The sequence below is a fragment of the Polypterus senegalus genome, chromosome 8 (assembly GCF_016835505.1).
Source record: "Polypterus senegalus isolate Bchr_013 chromosome 8, ASM1683550v1, whole genome shotgun sequence".
NCBI lineage: Eukaryota > Metazoa > Chordata > Cladistia > Polypteriformes > Polypteridae > Polypterus > Polypterus senegalus.
This window is the reverse complement of record NC_053161.1, coordinates 186,181,372-186,200,376: the sequence shown is the minus strand read 5'-3', so window position 1 is coordinate 186,200,376 and position 19,005 is coordinate 186,181,372. Positions and strand designations below refer to the sequence as shown.

General features: G+C 37.5%; 2 protein-coding genes across 3 annotated transcripts in view; both read left to right on the top strand.

The window, feature by feature from the left end:
• LOC120534764 (NACHT, LRR and PYD domains-containing protein 3-like) overlaps nucleotides 1-5,138 on the top strand; it is a gene marked incomplete at its 3' end in the record, with an annotated part of 44,046 nt that extends 38,908 nt beyond the window's left edge. The window contains exon 8 of the mRNA XM_039762344.1: nucleotides 5,000-5,138. Coding sequence (XP_039618278.1) covers nucleotides 5,000-5,138 — 139 coding nt within the window. The remainder of the gene's footprint in view (nucleotides 1-4,999) is intronic.
• The window catches only part of LOC120533555 (NACHT, LRR and PYD domains-containing protein 1b allele 4-like), a 41,835-nt gene continuing 27,966 nt past the window's right edge, over nucleotides 5,137-19,005 (top strand). The window contains exon 1 of one of the 2 annotated variants that reach the window (XM_039760498.1): nucleotides 5,137-5,176. The gene's annotated coding sequence lies outside the window, so the exon portion shown is untranslated. The remainder of the gene's footprint in view (nucleotides 5,177-19,005) is intronic. The other variant, XR_005634534.1, reaches the window with a different exon arrangement.

The window sequence follows — 19,005 nt, the reverse complement described above, 5'->3', positions numbered from 1 at the left end:
TACATTATAACGATACTCTAATAGTGTATTATCAATAAAGTCATATACTTCCAATGAATTTAAAATATATATTTTTTCTATTACATTACTAGTATAATTATATTTTAAGTAAATAATAAATGTCTTTGAAATAATTGAAAAAATACACTTAGAATGTAATTATTAGCACATTATAAATAAACTTTGGTTGTGTTAAAAATATAGCTAAAATTACATTTTAATTGTGTTTCAAATATATATTGTGTAATCTGTTAATGCAAATATGTTTACTTCATTAATACACTAGCAATTCCATCCATCCATTATCCAACCCGCTATATCCTAACTACAGGGTCAAGGGGGACATCATTAAAAGTAAATAGCATTTTAAGATATCTGAAATATATTTTGAGATATCTCTAAGTGTTATTTTGGCTTACCATTTTCAAATAGACAGGAAGTCCCATTGAAAGAAAAAAAAAAAAATACAAGAAGGGAGTCTGAGATATCTTGAAATGCACAAGGAGTTATTTTGAGATATTTGAAAATGTATTTTGGATATCTTGAAAGGCTTGTGAGATATCTTACATTTTACTACAGATATCTTATAATGTTAAAGAAATTAATTTAAGATATCTCAAAATGACTTTTAAATATGTTAAAAAGTAAATTGCATTTTAAGATATTTGAAATTTGTTTAAACATTAATTTAGCTTGCCATATTTTATGTATTTTAAGATATCTTGAATTGCATTTCAGATACCTTGAAATCAGTCAGTCATTTGCCAACTCACATAATCCTGAATTGGGTTGTAGGGACTGCTGGAGCCTATCCCATCTTGCACAGGGCACAAGGCAGAAATAAATCATGAACAGGATGCCATCACACCATCAGGGTTAACACACACACCCTCTAACCACACACGCAAGCCAATTTAGTATCACCAATGCACCTATCCTGCATGTCTTTGGACGGGGTGGGAACCAGAGCACCCGGAGGAAACCTACACAGACACTGGAAGAGCAGTTAAACTGCATGCAGGGAAGCCATACTGAGAGGCTGTAGTGCTGCCACTGTGCCACCGAGCCAATCCCAGCCAACACAGGGCGCAAGGCAGGAAACAAACCCCGGGCAGGGTGCCAGCCCACTGCAGGCAATATCAATATGGCAAAATATATTACATGATGGAATTAGTACTTATGAAAAAAATGCACAAATTTAAATTCACTTAAAGTCAACCTTTATTTTATAATAATTACTGCATTTATTTATCATAAACTGAGGGCAAAATATAAATTTAATCCAAAGTCACACTGAGTCTAACCCTTTTCTTGAAAAATGCTCATTTATAAAGAAAGCTCAACCAAACTTAAAAACCTTCTCAAATAAAAACATCACTTCTTTGTAGAAAAACTGTTCATTGTTGCATTTCTGTCTTATGGCGGCTCGTACATCACAGACAGATGATTTGGGAAATTCAGCCATAACTACATCTGGGAAAACATACAGGAGCTAAATAAAATATTAAATAATAACAATAATGATTTTTCTCTTTGTGTTTTTAAACTGTTTCAATAAGTTAAACAGCAGGTGTTCCCCCATGTTATAAAGAAGTTCTGTGTCTTTAAATAAAAATGGAACATCAGTTGAGACAGATATGTCTAATGTGTAATTAGTGGTAGATTGCCGTACGAGTTTCTTCTTCAGTACACTACAATATAGTGTAGTAATAAAGATGGAGAGGAAATGGAACAATAGATAGATAGATAGATAGATAGATAGATAGATAGATAGATAGATAGATAGATAGATAGATAGAATTTACAAATGCAGATATTTCTAAGATATTTTCATGCATTACTGGCTACACGACTGGTTTTAAATGTTTCGATTGCCTTTCACTGCTGTTTAACCTGATTATGAGTTGGCATCACCACTGGCTGAAGACTTTGAGGCAAAAGTAGAATTTTATTTGGGTGCCCCTTTTGCACTACAGACCCCACTATGTGTCTGATCTCGCAAGATTGCAAAGTCCTACAAGACTCTAAGTCATTTATGATGAAAAGAAAAGTTACTGTCAAATAGTGTTCTTTATCATTGTTGGACTTGATACTTTAATCATAAGAGTAGCTGGTTTTCCTATTTTTGGTGCACTAAAAAGTCATATAAGCATACAGTATACCAGGCATGTGAAGTATGGAAAAATAATACAACACATGGCAATAACATAAAACATAAATCAGTTTCATTATTGTCAGCCAAAAATGTATCAGTTAATACTTCCAATACTTGGGTCCAGAGTGAGGTCAGGCTGCTTGGTTTCTTTATTTGATTAATTAACAAAACACAAATAGACGGAGTGGTGGCTCACTGGCTGGTAAATCAAAGGCTGATGGCTTGAATCGTGGCTGTGCCGTTGAGTCCTTGAGCAAGGTCTTTAACCTGCTATCACTCCAGGGGCACTCGCTGTACAAACAGGGTTCACTCTGACCTCAAGCTTACCTTCCCTCTCTCTGCATATCTGTGAGTTATGGAAAAAAATGACAAGGAATCATATACAGTATGGTAAATAAAGTATTTATCAAACAAGGCTGCACTTATTTTTATTGAACTCATCCCCTTTTTCTGTCACAATGAACCCAAAACCCACATTAGTTAACATAACAGCCACTCAGCTGAACGACACTATGGTGGGTTTTGTGCACTCCAGTCCACAGTTAGGACAGCCATTACAGCATCATTTAATATGTTGCCTGCTGCATTTAATTTAATGTTGAATGTTACTGAATTTTAACCATTAGATTTTTTCTTTTAACATTCAGCTTGTTTTCCTTGGTGGCCACAGGGCCCTGAGCAGCCACTTAGTTCGCTTACGTCTTGAGCCGACTATGATTAGCTGATTAGCCGTTCTTAAGGTTTGTTCAAACAGAAGTTTGTGAAAAGGAAAGTGACATTTAATACAAAACTATTGTCAATGTCACAATGTCAAAGATGAAAGCTAAGCTGGTAAATGCAGAATAAAATGTGCATGTTTTTATTTGGTCATAATACATTTAATTTATCTTTATTGGCTTGGTTTATTGTAAACAACAAAAAGGTACTTATTCCTCAGAAATTTTCAGTCACACGTTGTTTCATTTTGAAAGGCAGTGTATGTGTATTGAAATTATTAGACAAGCTCACTAATCACAATATCTTTAATGTGAAGACTATTGAAACATGTTTATTAAATTTATTCATCTCCAGTTGAGTTGCTTTGCCAATGAACTGGCCACAGTCGGCCTCACAATTCTCCCCCGTGTGTCTCTCACATCAATGCCTCAATGAAACCCAAGCAATGCGATGTGTCAAAGGTTTCCATTAAGGAGAAATCCCTGGAGTTCATAACTTCATAAGATGCAATGATGCAGTAGAAACAGACACAAGAACCTGAGCAAGCAACAAAGACTGAACATTTACTAGACGTACAATCACCTGTGGTATATTGGTAGCTCCCCATTAGGTCAGTTGATCTTTAGATGGGCTACAGCAAAGCACTTTGCTCGTTACCTACCTATGCACTGTCATACCTAATGCTGTCTGACCACAGATGAGATCTGTCATCTGAAGGCTGTCATGTCAGTTATGAGCACTTCACTTAGTTTTCAATAACGATGTGACTGGAGCAGCATTCTTCAGTTCTGACAAACACGTTCAGGTAGGCCTTTTTCAGTCCATAAACAACAAGGGCTGAATTTTAGAATCAGGATTTGGCAGCCAATCAAACACTTCCCTCTCTAATTATAAAAAAGGGTAAAATGGTGAAAAAAGAATAAATACCAAGAGCCGAGAGCTCAGTCGTGTGTTCAGATTTGCCCCCTGGTCCCTGATGTGTGTCTATCCACTGTGCCACCGTCCTGTTCATGTCACACGTTTGAGTGTCTGTGTGTCACTTCAGCCCTCCTTAGCCTTCACACTTTGACCAAATGTTTAACAACACAATAATCAAACACTTCAGTCAGTCGACATTTTTAGGTCATCTAAAGACACCAAAGCGTCCCATTTGATCAAAGGCCTGATAAATCAAATTCACTGAGATGGCCGCCTTCTCTTCACACCTTCTCAGGCTGACTGACAGCTCATGCCCCGCCTCCTTTGTCATTTTGGCCAATCCTGATTCCCAGTTCTGTGGCCCAGTGGCTGAGGTGCCGCTCTTGACATCCCAGTGACGCAGGTTCAGTTCCTGCCTGTCACACTGAGAGAGATCCTCGCTATGACACAACAAGCCTGTCACCTTGAACCCGTATCACCAGCTGGCTGAGTGGAGTTTGTCCATTGAGCTTAGGTGGTTGACAAGCCTTACAGAAGATGACTGGACAGAGTGGAGCGTCACTGTGAGCAGCCGGTGACCCTCTGTGTGTCCCTCCTGGACTGGACTGTCATGTCCTCCTGTGTCCCATCACCTCTCCCGTCACCTCTCCCTTGTCACTTATTTATCTTTGTGCTTGTTGTATTTATTTTTCCTCTTGTTTGTATTGTAAGTTTGTGACTAGCGCTCTATAAAATAAAGGCTGACTGATTTACAGCTGCTGTCACTAAACAGGCTGGCATTTGTAAATGGCCTCCTGTCAATCATTTCAGTTGTGTCCTCACCCTGAGTCCTGAATGAGGGACAGAAATCTGAGTTTGTCACTCAGCTGTCACCAACTCAGAAAAGAGCATCTGAACACTCAAGTGGAGGACAAGGTCAGTCCTGCTATGTGACACTCCTGTCCAGTGTGATGGCTGACGTCCTCTCATCACTCAGGGAAACCTGACAGACAGAAGATGCTTCAGGTATATAGTGCCTTGAAGGGCAGCATTGGTGTGGAGATCAAATTGTGTTTCATTTCAAATGCTAGCAGCAGCTTGCTGTTCAGATACACATCTGAGCATCCAGCTCTGCTTGTAGTCATCATGTCACTTATTTAGACCCCCCGATGGTCTGTCTGTGTGTCAGTCTGTCTCCTTGTCCTCACTTCTCTCTCTTCTTCTCCACAGCCTGTCTCATTGTGGTCTCACTTCCAGATGTTGCTCAGCTCTCTCCTCAGCTCTTTCTTCTCCACACTCACGACTGACTGAACTGAACCTGAGCAACAACAACAACATGGAGGACTCAGGAGTGAATCAGCTGTGTGAGGGGCTGAGGAGTGAAAACTGCAAATTAAAGAAACTGAAGTAAGTGAACAACTAGTGTGAGTGTGTGTGTTGAATTTTATTTCTTCTGACTTTATGGCTGTTTATGTTCCATATCCACCATATAAGCTTTGTTTTTAATCAGGACAGACTTCAGCATCACACATGGGCACACAGATGGACGTGATGAGGACACAGTTGCAGATTTCTCTTTAATTCTTAAATTCTTAAAGAAAGCATTGTGACCCTGAGCCCCTCACCCACAGTGGTCTCTTTCATCCTCTCGTTGTCCTTTCTGCTCAGTCTGTTGTTTTATTTCTTCCCCCACAATCCCATGTTGTCCATTCTTTATTTTAGCCTTGTCTTTTTCCACATCCTTTAGTTATAAACTAGAGAGTTCCCAGCACGTAAGTCCCAAATAACACAAATCAAAATGCCCACAAAAAGGGGGAAACCATTAAACCTCGGCTAGTCACCAATAAGGGCAATAAAGAATCTTTATAAATGTAAAAGTTTATTTTTATAAGAAATCTTCTAAATCACAAAATTAAACCTAAAGAGCTCAAAACGAGTTGCTTGAAACAACAAAGAGAATCCAAGGACATACATAAAATCAGTACACATACATTAAAAAAATATCAAAACTCCAGTAACAGCACAAGAATAATCACAAATGTAACAAAACTCATCACAGCACAAGTGCATTCACAATGAACCATAGGGGACTGCAGGGTTTCCTCAGTTTTCTTCCTTGCTTGTGATGGGCAGGTAACCCTGCATCTTGGGGGACTACCCATATAGCACATAGAGCATAGAAAACAATCTTTAAGCATAAAGAAACTCAATAATCAAAAATATAAACATAAAAAAATGAATAAACGAAGCAAAAAGTGAAATCTGAATCCCAGCCAGGATTGGAACCCCAGATGATAAATAACATATCCATTGTCAGTTGTTCCTCCATAACACTCCTCTGATCTCCTCATTAAAGTTTGTTTAAAGTCATTAAAACAGAATAAGATGGAGAGTCAGTGGGGCAGAAGAAGTGACCAGAGTGACAATGGAAAAAGAGGAGGGGACAACTGGAGCTGGACTGACGTGACAGACAGGAACAGACAGAGTGGGACAGCAAAGATAAGGAGAGACAAGATAAGAGAAACAGAGAGGAGTGAAAAGAGAAGTAAAGGAAGACGTGAAACAGAGAACAGGAGAGAGGCTAGTTTGTAACCCGTTGCCAGGCCTGTTTTTATGTTGCTCATCAACCGTGCCCCTTGAGTCGACCGCCAAACCCCCTCAGCCTTCTCTGAATCGTTATCCAGTGATGCATTGCATGCTCCCTTTATGTCCAGAAGCTGCAGCCACTGAGTGGAATGGCTTGGGGGATGAAATCATTATAAGATCTCTCCACCCATATCCATACCTTATCAAGCAAAAGAACTAAATGGAGGGTGCCTAACCGAATCCCCAATCAGGCTGATTATAAATTTCATGTCTAATAATTGTTTAGTTTAGTAATTACATTGAAAGAAGTTAATGATGAGGTAATATATACTATTTTGCAACCCATAAACACACTATGTCACTGTAATACTGATTCCACAATTAAGGAACTCTAGCAAGTCCGTTATTGAGGTATAACAATTAGAGGGGCAAAAAAAAAAAAGTGGAAGTGTGAACTATTTCAACAATTGAGGTACATTAATATGTCGTTCCATCTCTGTGTCAACAATCAAGCAGACTAACTTAATGAACTAATTAATAAATTGTATTCTGGGATGATTATCAACAGTGTTTTTTATCTAATTAGATTTAAATTTAAAGGAAGATAACAAATCAAGAGAATATAAAACTGCTCCTTCAACCAATTATTTTACTGAATGATTTAATTTTAAACTTGGAAAGTCCAATGAAAATTAAGAATTTATTGTTGAACTGAAACCATTTTCCTCTGGCTCTTATTACTACTCCAATGGTGGAAATGGTTCTGCAGTTCAACATGTTTTTAATTTTATAAATGATTTTTCTGTACTTAGCTTCTTTCTCTCATTTTGCTTTCCTGGCTTCTCCTAAGTTATACTACATTGTATTACATCAATCAACGGGACAATATTCTTTTTTCCAGAATATGAGAACTAGTCTTAATTTTGTATTGCTAGAAATGTTAAATGATGACATGCTGAATGTAATCTATTCATGATGTTCATCTTCTTCTCTGAAAAGATTGCAGATCTTATGGTGTCTGACTATTCTATAGGTTTGAAGATATGGACATTGACCTAGTATATGTGATAGAGATTCTCTGAATCCACATCTTCTCCAGGAAGAGTCTCCTGTTTGTTCTCTTGTGGTGGTTTCCTTCATGGGGAATATGTTGGTTTGTAATTGAATGCCTGCTATGAATTGGCCTTGTTAGTAATCCAATCATTACTTACTTTGTCATTTTCAAATAATTGGATCCCAGAACCATGGGTTGTGAGACTCTTCCATTTATCTCTGAGTTTTGCTGGGGTGCATTCATTAACCTCCCTGATACCATTTGATCTAATGTTCTCTTCTGTACAATCTGCACCCGTAGTGATTTCCATAAAAACTTAATTTGTTTCTTGATGTATAGATGATTATCTACTTCCTGATTATCTACTACTGCTGTATTGGATAATTAGAAAAGTCGATTTTGCATAGATTCCTAATGGAAGCATTTGAGATGATTGCCTTCATTTTAAAATGCTTAGGTCTCCATTACTAGAACAAGAGTATAGTATTCCGTTAGTTGCACTTTGGGAAAGATGAAGCCATTCTTTAATTGTCTTCCTAATGAGTGTCCAAGTTTCGTAGGAGTGAAGAGTTTAAAGTTGGTGAGAGGATAGGTCAGTTTGGGAAGTGCATATTGATTTAAAATGCAAACCCTTCGGATGGGTTTCAGTGGGACTCTGTAGATGTTTCTGATCCAAGTGTTAAGTTTAAAAGTAAGGTCCTCAAGAATAAGCCCTTTTGATGGCTTCCTAGTCATTCCTAAGTATCTGGCCAGAGATTTAGTGAATATAAATTTAATTTCTGCTTCCTCAATTTTCCAAAGTCTTCTTTGTCTTTGTCCTTCTGCGGTTCCAGGTGTAGAAGAATCTTCTACATTTAATAGGTTGGATTCCCAAACCTAACTGTTTACAAAAGGATTCTCAGATTTTTAACCATCCCATTGTAATAAGCGTATAAGTTTAATATGTCACTGTGCTCTGTGAAAATATATTTTATAAATCTGCCTTTTACTGCTCACATGCACACAGAGACAGATTTGGCACAGGGGTTTACCATTTAAGAATTGCTAGGCAAAACATAAGATAAGACAGATAAAGTGCGCTATTTTTCATCTGTCAAAGTCAGCATGAAATTGTATCCTCTTTGCCTTGTTCGCAATTGTATTATTCACCTAAGTGGGGGCCTGCACATGAAGAAAGAGTATAAAGCCTTGGAACACTGCACACCTTCGAATGAGGGGAGATAATGTCATCCGATCATGAAAATCCTTCCAACGCAGCGAAGGAAATGGCAGACTCTACACATCGGACCCCCACTCCTGAACTGGGCTCTTGCCATTGGCTTTCTTCATCTGTTATGTAGCAGCTGTCATTAAAGAAAGTTAAGTTATTTATCCTATGTGATTTCTTACCACCGTATCACTAAGGGAGGGGTATCACCTTTTAATATAATATCTATCTATCTATCTATCTATCTATCTATCTATCTATCTATCTATATATATATATATATATATAAAATACAATTCTGATATTGATGGCGTGGAGGGTCTCGGTTAAGTACAAAGGTTACAGGGATGGTCGCGCACACAATCATGGACTCCTGTAGCTAAGTTATACTGCTCCAAAATGCCTGGCCTGAGATGGAAGGGGATATTAATCCCGTGTAAGTGCAAGAGGCGCTCTTGGAAAATGAGCTATATTGCAGGGGCAAGAAAGAACAGATAGCTGCCGGTGAATTGAGGTAGCTTCTGCTAATCGCATTATGCGAGTTGGACTTAAACAAGAAATAGAAATCTTACAAGAAAAGCAAATTATCGCTCAAGAAAAGCAATTATCGCATGGAAAATAATATGTCTCGTGTGGATGAGTGGAAAATAAATATTAACACTACTCTTAGTCCAGGCTAAAAGGAAAAATAAAAAACAAAAAAAAAAAACTGTTTTCTCTTTAAAAGTACAAGCCAAAATTCAAAGTGACTGGAATCCAGACATATGGAACGGAGCTGTATATAATTCTAATTAGTTTAGAAGATGTCTGAGGAAAAAAGACGAAACTGAGCCAGACGTGATAAATTGTAAAATAACGGTTTTGAAATTATAGACACGAGACAAGTTGTCCGGAATAAAGTGAAAAGGCACAACAGGTGGACAACACAGATTAATCAGCTGCCGTACGGATTTCCAAAACCTGCTATAGAAAATAAGTGACGTGTTGGGGAACACTGTATATTCAATAAGTTACACCGTTAACCATTAGAAATAATATTTTGTAAAGTTATGAAGAACTGTGTGTTATTAAGAGTAGATGCATGCAGGCATGCGTTTATGTTACCTTTTTGTCAGACAAATCACCCATGTAGCAGGGGCTGACCGTCACTTACTTAAAGATGAACAATGTTAATGCCGATAAAATCCATAAAGTCTCAATTGCGCTCATTAAAACAATTGTAGAACATTTTAATGGCATAATAGAAGCCTGAAATAATGTAAAACACGCGATTCATCCGCCTACTAAAAATGCAGTTTATGAGCTGTGCAGCTATTGCTGTCACACTACCCAGGTTAGTGCAGAAACCCCCAACACTGATAAATGTCATGAAACTTGTGTTAAAAATGTTAATATACCATCCTCTAGGATATCAAAAACACACATAAAGTTTAAAATTATTTGTATTATATGATAAGTATGAGTTAAATTAACATGGTCTTTATAAGCAAGTGTTAAAAAGGAAACTGCAGACTGTGCAGACAAGTAACACTAAAATAAGACTTCTAATTTAAACTATAAACATAACAAAATATATATACAGTATATATATACTGCAGCATTTCTCAACCTTTAAGTATTTGCGACCCGAGTTTTCATAACAGTTTTAATCGTGCCCCCGCCCAACATTTTTTTGAAATGTAGATGTATATTTTATTATACCTAATTAACTTTTATCAACATTTATCTAACTCTATATTTATTATTTCTAGTATCAGAATGTAGTTTAAGTTAATTTGTTTTGGTTTCAACAGATGTTTTTTTTTCATATTTTGATTCTTGTTTTCTTTTTTCAAATCTTCGCGCCCCGCTTTTTGTTACTTCACGCCCCCCTAGGGTGGCCCGCCCCACAGGTTGAGAACCACTGATATACTATATATATATATATATATATATATATATATATATATATATATATATATAACTATTGGGTTAAAGTAAATAAAAATGTCTCCACTTTTATTTAAAACTAGTAATACATGTGTAAGACATATTTCCTTTCAAACTCCAATAAAGTTCAAAGGAAAAATTCTCTTTTAATAATTATAAAAGAGAAGGGAGACAAATTCTTGCAAGAATTTGCCTGGTGTGCGTGAATGGAGGTTGTGTATATTAGGAACAATTACGGTAAAGAGTATGGTGGCACAGTGGTTAGTACTCTTGCCTGGTGATGGGAAGTAAAGGTTCAAGCTTATATGTTTTCCTTGTCGAGTAAGTATATTCTCTGTGACTGCGTAGCTTTTTCTGGGAATGTTTCTTGTTATGGAATTGTGCCACATGATTTCCCGATGGTTGGATTTACCTTGTTGCTGCTGAAGAGTTTAAAGCCTTGGAACATTGCCCAGCACACCTTTGAAGCTGACAGATGAATGGGAGATAACGTCATCCGATCCTGAAAATCCTTTCACTGCAACAGTGAAAATGGCAGACTGTACAAATCGGGCCCCCACTCCTGAAGGTCTTGCCATTGCCTTTCTTCATCTGTTATGCAGCATAAGCCGTCATTATAGAAAACTAAATTATTTCTCCTATGTGATTTCATACCGGCGTATCACTAAGGGAGGGGTATTGCCTTTTTATATTATACTTACTAGCAAAATACCCGCGCTTCACAGCGGAGAAGTAGTGTGTTAAAGAAGTAATGAAAAAGAAAAGGAAACATTTTAAAAATAACGTAACATGATTGTCAATGTAGTTGTTTTGTCACTGTTATGAGTGTTGCTGTCATATATATATATATAAACATATACATATATACATATACACACATATCTACAAATATTCACACATACATATACACACAAATATATGTGTGTGTGTGTATATATATATATATATATATATAAAAAAATATATATGTGTGTGTGTGTATATATATAGAAATAGTTTTACTGTCAAATAATGCAAACAGTACACGACACATGTTTCACCCTAAATTTGGGCTCATCAGGCGTACATACTAGCTGCACCCTGCTCAGAATCGAACCTCGGACATCAGTACTAGAGACGAAGCCTCTTGTGTTGTGCCATGGCGTGTGGTTCATTTATTTGACAGTATGTAGATCGGGGTAATTACATTCAAGGCATTCGTAGTCTGAATCACAATTTGGCGGCACCCAGCGTCAAAGCAGTGCTACTGTTCCTGTGTGGTTACACCTTATTTTCCTGACGCGGCTTTATACTGAAACTAACCGCATATTGTATATTAGTGTAACGCATCTGATTGTAATTAACTTGTAACAATATAATGGTCCAGGGAACAGCCATAGTATTCCAAATACCATAACTGCTTTAGCGTTGTTACTCTCACTTCTCCTTCTTCTTCTTTCAGCTCCTCCCGTTAGGAGTTGCCACAGCGGATCATCTTTTTCCATATTACTCTCACTGCACGACTCAGAGTATTTATATCACTGTATCTGAGTGTGAATCACAGCAGCAGCTGATCAGAAAGAGAATTATCGGTATACAGCTTTAAGGACAGGCTGTCTCAGCCACTGCAAAACGTTTTAAAGCCTTTCCTGTACGGACCTCGCGGTTCACAAAGAGTTTCATCCCAAGAACTTTAAATGCACTCAATAAATTGCACCTTGTAGAACTGTCTGTACTTATAAGTACAATCACCCCACTGTAAACTTGCACTACAGTTATAATATTACACAACCTGCACCACTTTATAAAGCGCGTATTTACATATGATGACGATATCATTTTTAAGATGAAATGCAGCAAAATATGTTTATTAAATTATACAAATAAAACTTTAACTTCATTTAAACAATCTATATTCTTCACTGGGAGTGTTGTGAAGGATAGAATAATTAAACATGTACTAAGAAGATATTTCAATGTTCCTTAAACGTTTTGAAGAATCGGCGCTAAGCTTACAGATGGCTTAACGTCTATTACAGAGCTGATTGTATGCCGATCGGTTACTATGAATAGTTATTATGATGAATTGAACATACAGAGTATCAGTTTTAAGTTAAAGTGAACTTATGAGAAGGCCATGTTAAAGTAATGTGTTTTCAGCAGTGTTTTAAAGTGCTCTACTGTATTAGCCTGGCAATTCCTATTGGCAGGCTATTCCAGATTTTAGGTGCATAGCAGCAGAAGGCCGCCTCACCACTTCTTTTAAGTTTAGCTTTTGGAATTATAAGGAGACACTCATTTGAAGATCTAAGGTTACGATTTGGAATATAAGGTGTCAGGCATTCCGATATATAAGATGGAGCAGATTATTTAAGGCTTTATAAACCATAAGCAGAATTTTAAAGTCAATCCTGAATGACACAGGCAACCAGTGTAGTGACATCAAAACTGGAGAAATGTGTTCGGATTTTCTTTTTCTAGTTAGGATTCTAGCAGCTGCATTCTGCACTGTTGCAAATGATTTATGTCTTTTTGGGTAGTCCTGAGAGGAGTGCGTTACAGTAATCTAGTCTACTGAAAACAAAAGCGTGAATTAATTTCTCAGCATCTTTCAATGATATAAGAGGTCTAACTTTTGCTATGTTTCTTAAGTGTAAAAATGCTGTCCTAGTGGTCTGATGAATATGTGATTTAAAATTCAGATTACAGTCAACAGTTACCCCTAAGTTTTTTACTTCCGTCTTAACTTTTAATCCTAATGCATCAAGTTTATTTCTGATAACCTCATTGAATCCATTATTGCCAATTACTAAAATTTCAGTTTCTCTTTATTTAGTTTGAGAAAATTACTATTCATCCATTCAGAAATACCAGTAAGACATTGTGTTAGTGAATCGAAAGAGTCGGAGTCATCAGGTGCTATTGATAAGTACAGCTGTGTGTCATCAGCATAGCTGTGGTAGCTCACGTTGTAACCTGAGATAATCTGACCTAACGGAAGCATGTAGATTGAGAAGAGCAGCGGACCCAGGATAGAGCCTTGTGGAACACCATATCGGATATCATGTGTCTTTGAGATGTGATTACCACAACTCACAAAGAATTTTCTCCTGCCAGGTAGGATTCAAACCAATTTAAGACACTGCCAGAGAGGCCCACCCATTGACTAAGGCGATTTCTAAGAATATTGTGATCAATGGTGTCAAATGCAGCACTCAGATCTAAGAGGATGAGAACAGATAAATGGCCTCTGTCTGCATTTACCCACAAGTCATTTACTACTTTAACGAGTGCAGTTTCTGTGCTGTGATTTGTTCTGAAGCCTGACTGAAATTTATCAAGAATAGCATGTTTATTGAGGTGGTCATTTAACTGCATAATGACTGCCTTCTCTAGAATTTTACTTAAGAAGGGCAGGTTAGAGATGGGTCTAAAATTTTCAAAGGCAGAGGGTCAAGATTATTTTTCTTGAGCAGGGGTTTAACTACAGCAGTCTTAAGACAGTCTGGAAGACCCCGTATCTAATGACAATTACTATGTCCAGAATATTGTCAATTAGCACGCCTGATATTTCTTTGAAAAACCTGGTTGGTATTGGGTCAAGGACGCAGGTGGAGGGTTTCAGTTGAGAGATTATACTATGTAATTCAGGTAAATCTATCCTGGTGAAAGCATTTAATTTGTTTATAACGGAGTACCAGGGCTTTGGAGGTTCTGCAGTGTTGGGGAGATATACTATGTTATCTCTAATATCATTAATTTTTGATTGAAAAATACAGCAATGTTCTCACAGGTTTCACTGGAAGTATTCTGGGGGCATTCCTTTGTGTTACCTGGGTTTAACAGACGATCAATTGTAGAAAATAAGACTCTGGGATTACTAGCATTGTTATTTATAATATTAGAGAAATAGCAGCGCCTCTCAAGACGGACTGTGTTATTGTATTCTGTTATTTTAACCTTCAATATCTCATAATGGATAGTTAGTTTAGTTTTCCTCCATTTACGCTCAGCTCTACGACATGTTCTTTTTAAATCAGACACTCTTTGGGTCTTCCATGGAATAACAATGCTATTAGATTTTTTAACTGTCTTTTCAGGTGCAACTATGTCAACAGCAGTTCTTACTTTAAAATTAAAGTTTTCCACTTTACTATTTACATTATCCTCGCTATTATAGCTGGCATTATAAACGGACTGATGGCTTAGAATAGTTGTAAGCTTTAAAGCTGCTGATGAGTCAAAGAAGCGTTTTTTAACAAAATGCTTCTCATGAGCGTTTTCTATCTTTATTTCTATATTAAATAGTAGAAGGAAATGGTCTGATAGACCGATATCAATGACCTGCTTTATATCAACTTTAAGTCCTTTAGTAATCACTAAGTCTAACGTATGACCTGCTTTATGTGTAGGCTGATTTACGAGCTGCCTCAAATCAAAAGAGTCCAGGAGGTTCATGAATTCTTTTACTTTTTGGTCACACTGATTGTCGACATGAAAGTTAAAGTCGCCGACTATTAAGAGTGCATCATAGTTTGTAATTAAAATTGACATTAAGTCAGAGAATTCCTCAAAGAAAGATGCGTTATATTTAGGAGGTCTATACACAGATAATACTAGAACATGAGAATCTCCATGAATAACAATGGCGAGATACTCAAAGGACTTAAATTTACCAAAACTAACATCTTTACATTTTAATCGCTCGAGTAAATGTTTGCCAATCCGCCCCTTTTTCCCTGGCGGTCTGCACGAGTAAAACTGTAATCCGGAGGCAGATTCGATTAAAACAGCCGCCATTGAGTTAAGCCATGTTTCACTTAGTGCAATAAAATCAATGTTTCTATCACTAATAAGATCGTTTATAAAAAATGTCTTGTTAGTTAAAGCTCTAACATTTAATAGTGCCATATTTAATGTTTCTGAAGGGCAGAGCTGAATTTTATGCGTGTTATTGGTATTCGGAACAAAAATTAAGTTATTTTTGTTAACGCTGTTCTGTGTGTATTTTTTATGTAATCTACAATCCGTTTTTATAGTTTTAATGCATTGTTGATCTGAAGTAGTAATTGCAATTAAATTATTGGTATTTATGCCGCACTGCCTAGATTTTTTACATGCATTAAGATTTGTTATTAGATTATTAATGTTGTGCACTTTAACAGAAGACTGTGTTAAGCCATTATGTCCTATCAAAGCAGTAGCATTACGTAAGGGGTTAACAGTAGAAGTAGACAGTTAAGATAGACGAATTACCTTAGCGATGTTTTCAGAGAGGACCCGGGCGCCAAATCTATTCGGATGCAGTCCATCCCGCTTGAAGAAGTGCAGACTTTCCCAAAAAGATCCCAGTTGTCAATAAACCCGATGTCCTGAGTCTCGCAGAAGCTTCTCAGCCAGTTGTTGTAACCCAGCAGACAACTGTAGTATTCATTCGATCGTCTGATGAGAGGTAGTGGACCCAAGATGAAGATTTTTGCGGATGGGGTCCTCTCCTTCGTGTTTTCAACTAGTGCTGCGAAGTCAGCCTTGAGAACCTCCGACTCTCGGTGCCTTATGTCGTTTACGCCGGCGTGTAGAATGATGGATCCAATTGCCCTCTTGTGCTTCTCATAGATGGTCCGCGCCCGTCTCATCACATCTCGGACTTGAGCACCGGACCGAGCATCATATTATATCACGTATACATCTCAGTATTTTAGTTATTCAGAGAGCTGTAATATCACGAATGTAATGGATTCTGTGTCCTGTTGGAGGAAGAGAAAGCCCGTTTAAGAAGCAAGTAGTGATTCACACACATAGAGCACACAGAAGATCAAATACAAAACAAAGCATTAACGTGCTATACTTTAATTACGATGTGATTTGAGAAACTGGTTAATTAAATGATTTTAAGATGACGTTTATGATGTTCTACTTTAATGACAAAATAAACTACGTGATTAAAGTGGAAATGTCGAGATTGAAGTTGACATTTCGTGCTTTTTCCCCACTGTGTGCCTTTTTTTCTCTGTACCCCAATAAGCTTTCATATGACACTCAGACAGTGGGTACAACGCGGCTTTTCACGGCGACTTTGATATGTGACTTTTTTTTTATTTCCGGCACTGTGCGATTTTGTGAACGTGGGCTTTCAAGTTTCTCCAACACGCTATGTCACTCGATCAACTTCCTTTTGTTGATTATACCACGGTTTATTTGAACAAATAGTATGTTTTTCATTTGCCTCTACTTGGTATTCGGTGAATTTCTAATATTTCCCCCCGTGCTTTTCCCATTGTCTTTTCACAGTAGGCTGAGCTTAGGGGTGATTTATATTGATTTGCATATTCAAAGAGGCATAATCCTGGGAGGAGTTGGGGCGTTACATAAAGCACGTGCACGAGCGTTAGTTTTCACGCATAACGGGATTTATGTAACAGAAGAACGTGGAAGTTGGAGTACGCACAGATTCCTGCATCTGGATTTTTCTGAAGATGAATGTTGTTAAAGGCTGAAGAGAAGTCTACAAACAGGAGCCTCACATGAGTCTTGGTGCTCTACAAGGGGTCATACAAGAGATGAAGTAAAGTGACAAACGAGAGGAGACCATTCAGTCCATAGAGGCAGTTTGTTTAGCTAATAGCTAAGCTGTCCTGATATCTCAGCCAGACTCTTCTTAAAGGTTGCCAAGGTTCATGCTTCAACTCCATGTTTTGGTAGTTTATTTCAGAGTCTCATAATTCTTTGTGTTTCCTTGATTCAGTTTTAAAATGCACTTTCTTTTAATTTCCACTGATGTCCTTGAGTACGTGATTCACCCTTAAGTTGAAAGAATATAGCTGGACCTCCTTTATCGATGTCTTTGAAGATTTTAAATACCTGGGTGAGGTCCCCATACAGTCTCCTCTGCTCAGACTAAACAGGTTTAATTCTCTAAGTCTGTCACAGTAGGACATGTCCTTCAGTCCCATGATGCACTTGGTTGCTCTCCTCTGCACAGCTTAAGTGCTGCTGTGTCTTTCTTGTACTGTGGTGACCAGGGGCCTCATGTATAACGCCGTGCATAGAACTCACACTATAACATGGCGTAAGCACAAAAGCCGAAATGTGCTTACGCACAGAAAAATCCAGATGCAGGAATCTGTGCGCATCTAACTTCCACGCTCTTCCGCTACATAAATCCCGATCAGCGTGAAAACTAACGCCGTGCAGCGCATTATGTAACGCCCCAAATCCTCCCAGAATTACGCCTATTTGAATATGCAAATCAATATAAATCGCCCTTAAGCGCAGCCTTCTGTGAAAAGACAATGGGAAAAGCATGGGGAAAATATAAGAATTTCAGCGAATACCAAGTGGAGGCAAAGAAAAAAAAATACTATTTGTTCAAATAAACCGTGGTATAATCAACAAAAGGAAGTTGATCAAGTGACATAGCGTGTTGGAGAAACTTGAAAGCTCACGTTCACAAAATTGCACAGTGCCGGAAATAAAAAAGAAATCACATATCAAAGTCGCCGTGAAAAGCTGAGTTGTAGACCACTGTCTGAGTGTCATATGAAAGCTTATTAGGGTACAGAGAAAAAAAAAAGGCACACAGTGGGGATAAAGCACGAAATGTCAACTTCAATCTCGACATTTCCACTTTAATCACGTAGTTTATTTTGTCATTTAGTAGAACATTATAAACTTCATCTTAAAATCGTTTAATTAACCAGTTTCTCAAATCACATCGTAATTAAAGTAGCACGTTAAGTGCTTTGTTTTGTATTTGATCTTCTATGTGCTCTATGTGTGTGAATCACTACTTGCTTCTTAAACCGGCTCTCTTCCTCCAACTGGACACAGAGTCCATTACATTCGTGATATTACAGCTCTCTGAATAACTAAAATACTGAGATGTATACGTGATATCATTTTCATGATGATAGGAGTTAAAGCACGTTATTAAACATGTGTTTCACTTCGATGAAATAATTTATTGCAGCAGTACAATCAGGGGCGGCTCTAGGCTTGTGGTGGCACTGGGCAGAGGAAGAATCGATGGCTCCTTCGCCCGCCCGTCAGTAAGGTAGCTTATGTACAGTGGATGGCTGCATAGCCGCCTCGTGCTCATGACACAAGCATTTAACTTTTGCCGAAATTTCTCGCTGTGTTTTTAGCTGTGTTGTTATTTTCTCTTTCTGTTTTATATTCAATATATATTGGTGTAGCCGTCACTGCACTCAGTGCTTTTCTTTACCCAAGTAACCGATCGCCATACAATCAGCTCTGTAATAGACGTTAAGCCATCTGTAAGCTTAGCGCCGATTCTTCAAAACGTTTAAAGAACATTGAAATATCTTCGTAGTACATGTTTAATTATTCTATCCTTAACGACAATCCCAGTGAAGAGTATAGATTATTTAAATGAAGTTAAAGTTTTATCCATATAATTTAATAAACATATTTTGCTGAATTTCACCTTATAAATGATATTGTTTCTGTTTCTGAACCGCG